Consider the following 5711-nt stretch of genomic DNA (forward strand, 5'->3'; position numbering starts at 1 on the left):
CCCCCCCCCCCTCCCCACACACCCACACACACCTCGCTCCTGCTCCCTGTGTGGAGAGAAGAATGTATACCAGAGACAGATGCTATGGGGAGGGAGAGATAAGATGTGCCAAGTGTCCAAGTGTTGAAGTGAGAAATACGTGTCTTGTAACTCATGATCATGACCTCATGAGAGAGAAAGGGAGACGGGCGACAGGAAAATGAAGAGGGAGAAATAAAACATGGGAAAGTTGGTGAGAGAAATGTACTTGAAGCGGTTTGAAGTAATAATTGGGTGTGAGACAGAAACACATCATCGTCATGTCACAGGGAAAGTAAAGAACTCAAATGGAAAACTTTTCTTTTGTAAACAAGACACTGTCACTGATAATCTGTCCTCTTGCAGTTTTTAAAGCTTAAGTCATGCAAAGAGCTGTACTCATGCACTGCATGTGCAAATATGTTTAATTATAAGCAACCCTCTGTGTTGTTTTAGCAATTTTTATATTTATTTGTGGATTTTATGTTGCTCTCGTCACATTTCAGGCACTGGCTCCCGTGTGATCACTAACATCCAGCCCGCGGTCTACCAGCCTGCAACTGTACCCGAGCTTCCCCAGGAGGGCCCCTGTCGGTCAGATGCAGGACTAACGTACTTTATTGGCCAACGCTGGATTAAGAACCAGGGAAGCCAGCAGATGATCTGTACTTGTCTTGGCAATGGAGTCAGCTGCGAACAGTGGGGTAAGAGATGTCATTTTGTCTTTCCCAGCATTCCCAGCAGCCCATTGTAAAGTGCTTACATGCACAATCATGCAAGTTCACCTACTGTATGATAAGGGTGAGGGAGCACACAACCCAACACATAACCAGTTTGAGGTGATAAGCTCTTGGTCATGCATGTTGTCATATGTTTCTTTGTGTGTTCCTGTCTTCAAACAGATGGACCAGCTCCAGTATACGGTGGCAACTCTGGAGGTCAACCATGTGTGTTTCCCTTTGTCTACAAGGGGAAGACCTACCACTCCTGTATCTCTGATGGACGTAGTGATGGACAGCTCTGGTGTTCTACCTCCTCTGACTTTGAGACAGACCAGAAATATTCTTTTTGTACAGAGAAGAATGGTGAGCAGCATTTTAATGTCAAATTGGTAGTTGGCAATTGAACAAAAAAAAAGTTGTTAATATTAATGTAATATTACAACCTGGATTTGGAATGGAGTGCTGGGAAAATAACCTGGCTGCTAGCTAATGTTACTTCTGTGAAGCTCTTGGCTTTTCTCTGATTAATATGCATTGGGTCAAGCAGCTGAGGTGCAGATGTTGTCAGAAGAATGAAAAATTACTCAGCAATGTACATGTCAGTGGCTGAACAAGCAACTGCATCCTATCTTAAGTTTGTGATTGATGCAAATGTATCTTGTTCAATACTACCATAAAAACAGGAGTTGTCTTGGTGCTTGGATATTGGATAACCCAGAGTGATACCAATTTATATGGTTATTGTGTTTTTCTTTTAACAGTAATTGTGGCGACACGCGGCGGTAATTCCCATGGTGCTTTGTGCCAGTTCCCCTTCATCTATAATGGCAGAAACTACACTGACTGTACTGCAGAGGGACGTAGAGATCGCATGAAGTGGTGTGGCACTACAACAAACTATGATGCAGAACATCGTTTCGGGTTCTGTCCCATGGCTGGTAAGTCTTTGTGTGTGTGTGAAAGCAGTTTTAGGCCACACTATTAGGTCACATATTAAAATTTTAAAGAAAACTAAAAAGAGGAACTTCTAAAACTCTTTTTCACATAGATCACATCATATTTGTTTGTCCAGAAACTGTATGTCTTGCAATGAGTCACCTGAGATCATGTAACAACCAACTGTCACTATTGTTGAAATGTTTCATCCACACTTAACATAAAACAGACTTCTTAAGAACTATTCACTTTAATTTTAACAAACATTTTCAACTTAATGTGGCTGTGGACGGATGGGAAAAAACTACTGTGTGAATTCTGCAGTCCGTTAGCCACGGGGGCCACTAACGTGATTAGCACAGCTATTTGCAGTGTCCCTCCCAGTCCTAAGTATAATGTATCCCCGCCCAGTCTGAATGAAGGAGTTAACATGGCCTTTGTATTAAGCGCATTCTTTTATGATGAAAAGATTTGATGGGTTTCATTTACATAAAAGCTATTATTAGAGTGATGTTAAAAAGGAGTCAGGGCTGATGGCACAGACAAAATCTAATTTACAGTTCTTACACCTTTTATTTATAGCATAGCCAAATTCACATTGAAGTCTCTGTTGCCTTTTAAGAAATGTGTTGTTTTGCCGCATGGGTGCCAATTAGGTCTCCATGGGTAACAAAAGAGGCTGAAGCCAGTGAAACACTAGGGGGTCGTTGACACTACACTAACGTCTAAAGGAGTAATGACATGGTAATGATGATACCAACATGCCATTAAACAAAGAGTACAAACCATGAACATTTAGAAATTTAGAAATCAAAATGTGTGGTGCCTAATAGTCTAATTTAAAAAAACACATCATTGTGTTGGGTATTTACAGTAAACCAAAGTTTGTGGTAGATTCCGAAACCAGTAAATACAAACACAGCTGAGTGGTCAAAACTAGTGTGAGTCTTTGGTACAGCTGTGAATGTCTTCAAAGGGGGGAACCAAGCTGGCTAATGCCATTTGAACAAAATTGTAGAGGAACAGTGAGTTTCTCAGGCATTGCTTGAATTTAGCATGTGCAAGATCTAAGCACAGTCAATTGTAGTGAGACTGTGAAGTCTACCAAACTCCATTTTGATGTAGATAGCGTTTTGTTTTTTTTGTTCAAATTAGAGATACCTTCTCACTTGTAGATAATGTTTCAAAGTAGACAGATTTAAGATGGAATAGTCTGTTAGACAGCAGGCAGTAAAATGTAGATGGTACACATCTACTTGACTTATCTGAGATAAAGTAGTCTTTGAATTTTGAGATAAATTGAGTACTGGATTTAGTTTATCTCATAATAACTTATCTTTGCGGTGAGGTAAGGCAGATAGACAATCCTGTAAGAAGTTCAAATATTTGAAACTCTGCTCTGAGATCAAGCGATTGTGCTGTGTGCAGATGTTTAGAGTTGGCACATGTAGACGGCCTACAATTGTAACCCTTTTTATGATGAAGTTAAAAAGTACTCGGGAAGGGATAATAGGTTTTAGTACAAATTTCTGCAGAATTTATTTATATGCTTACTTCAGTTCTGGGACCCATCTCTGGGCCTGTCATTACATTACAACAACCCTGTTAAAATTTAAGGAGGAAAAAACGTGTTCATGGCCTGTAGCCACTGTCAGAGTGGGTTGTCCTTGTTAAACTCAGTCCGGCAGTTGAAACAGCAGGGGGTCTTTGACATTGACATTAATGACTTCACAGGAATTGTCAAAACAAACATGGCACTTGAGATGTTAATGGTGGCGTTTAAAGAACAGTAATAGTCTGGAGCTCCTTCTCCTCCACCTGTGGCAGTCCTCTGGATAGCTTAATCCGCTGTCTGCCATGTGTTCTTGTGATGGTAGCGTCTCCAGCTGTGAGCACACATCCAGGGTACAGGGCAAACTACACCATTTACATTATTAGATTCACTGTTTTCTCTCTACCTCAACAACAACAACATCAACAAACATTATCATAATTACTAAGTATATCAGTCCCTCTTCAAAATCAAAGGTGAGGTTTCCATTTGGCATAAAAAAAAACCTCCTCAAATTCAGCTAAAAATGGCACCAAATCTCGTGTTGGAGTCTTAACACACTATCAGATAGTTACAAATCTTTTTCACCAGAAGGAAATTGTTGAAGCTTCTTCTGCGGTTGGCTGCAATGTCCAAACAGCCAGTTCAATTTAAAAGAGTCAAGTTTCCAGAGTCATTTAAGCAGTGGTTCAGTTACCCTAAGAAAGTATTGTTTGGTTTTAAAGAGATGAATGTAGATTGGCTGGAGGTTCTTAAAACAAGGTTTAGTTGAGGCCAAATACATTCAGACCATAGATAACCCTAAGAAATATTAGTTTGAACTGCATTCATATAGATTTTTTCTTACACTTTTTGATAATGATTTTAGACCAAACATGCATCATTGTAGGGGTGTGCAATCTGTCCCAAAAATACTATTACAGTCTATTTAATCGCAATCGGGATTTACAATCTAAATTTCCATGTTTTATTCTCAATTTTGAAATTCCCTGTAGACTATTAGGCAGACTTGAAACAGCCTGTGAATTTCTCCATTTGTATTAGATAGTGCACAGGTTTAAAAATGGTGTTTAAAACAGAGTTAAGTTTATTTTAAAGTCAAAAGATAACACAATCATAAAATAACACCTTTTCAAGTACTTTGACATATGTAAAGAGAAACTAAAATTACAATAATTAAGTAGGTTGAGCCGCAGGCCTAGCCATTCTCAAACCACTGCCCAGGTACTTGACCACCCATGTCTTAAAAAGTTCCAGCCCCCTATATTTCTGTCTCTGCCAAAGTTTTGATACACGGTCACCAAACCAAATCCAAAGGGCCAGATCCTGCCTGGTCTACCTAGTCTGCTCTACAGTGTCACACTGATTCATCTGTTACCATGAATGCTAGTTTTAGCCAATATTGTAAACTCAAGGGCTTCCTTGTAAGCACTGAGTCTGTATTTCCTCCCTTAATTTGGATACAGGCCAGCACTCACAGATGAGCTTAGAGTCTGCACTAAAATGCTCTATAGTCAAATGTCACAACCATTGTCTTACTACTAAAATAACAGCAGGCATGTAGTGAGAATGCACAGCCCCATATAGAGAATTTTAACAAGCACTTTCTTTCCATCGCACTAAAACACATGCACACACACACATACACACACAGGTGCAGGTTTCGGCCTGTCCCACCCACCATCACAAACTTTCCATCCGTCCTGATTAAAACGACTCACTCCTCCAATTAGCCGGGAACATATGGTGAACACACACAGTCATTCATACACACAAGGACACAAGACAGCTGTTTCTGCCTTTTCAAACCATCTTTCCTATGGTCACAGGTGTTCTGTGGTGGTTGTATCCTACAGCTTTGTGTAGTAATTGTAGGGTAGAATCTGTGATCTCCAGGATTCTACCCCTGCTTGGTTTTAGTCTGATGCCCTTATGCACTGCTTGTGTTACTACTTTGTATGATTTGTTCGTATGTGTTTGGATGCATGTCTGTGCATCTGTGTAGTTTTGGTTTGTGTTTTAAGTTAACCAACATATTGTTGTGCACTTTTTTAACTGGCTTTGTCCTGTGTGTTCTAGCCCATGAAGAAGTGTGTACGACCAATGAAGGGGTGATGTACCGCATAGGAGACCAGTGGGACAAACAGCACGACATTCTGGGTCACATGATGCGCTGTACCTGCGTTGGCAATGGCAGAGGAGAATGGAGCTGTGTTGCTTACTCCCAGCTCAAAGGTGTGTGCGTGTGGATGTGTGTAACAGCGAGTGACAGAATAACACAAAACACAGCCACGACAGCAGCTCTCAATCACCTTTTCTTCCTCTTTGTGTGTGGGGTAATATTAGAATTCTTCGAGTGAAGAGGTGAAAGGTCATGTGTGATATAATCACTCACCTGCCAAAAGGTTAAAAGTGAGCCTGCACACCTGCACTTTATGGGGCTTGGGTTGCACCTGCATCACCCCCAGCACACACACACACAC

At 40.7% G+C, this 5711-nt stretch overlaps 1 protein-coding gene across 1 annotated transcript in view; it reads left to right on the forward strand.

The window, feature by feature from the left end:
* The window catches only part of fn1a (fibronectin 1a), a 31663-nt gene that overhangs the window by 3815 nt on the left and 22137 nt on the right, over positions 1 to 5711 (forward strand). Inside the window, exons 7-10 of the mRNA XM_035676268.1 lie at positions 525 to 722; positions 921 to 1103; positions 1502 to 1678; positions 5308 to 5463. Of these exons, the coding sequence (XP_035532161.1) occupies positions 525 to 722; positions 921 to 1103; positions 1502 to 1678; positions 5308 to 5463 (714 nt within the window). The remainder of the gene's footprint in view (positions 1 to 524; positions 723 to 920; positions 1104 to 1501; positions 1679 to 5307; positions 5464 to 5711) is intronic.

The sequence above is a fragment of the Morone saxatilis genome, unplaced genomic scaffold (genome assembly GCF_004916995.1).
Source record: "Morone saxatilis isolate NCDOM2014 unplaced genomic scaffold, NCSU_SB_2.0 Contig5, whole genome shotgun sequence".
In the NCBI taxonomy this organism is placed as follows: Eukaryota; Metazoa; Chordata; class Actinopteri; family Moronidae; genus Morone; species Morone saxatilis.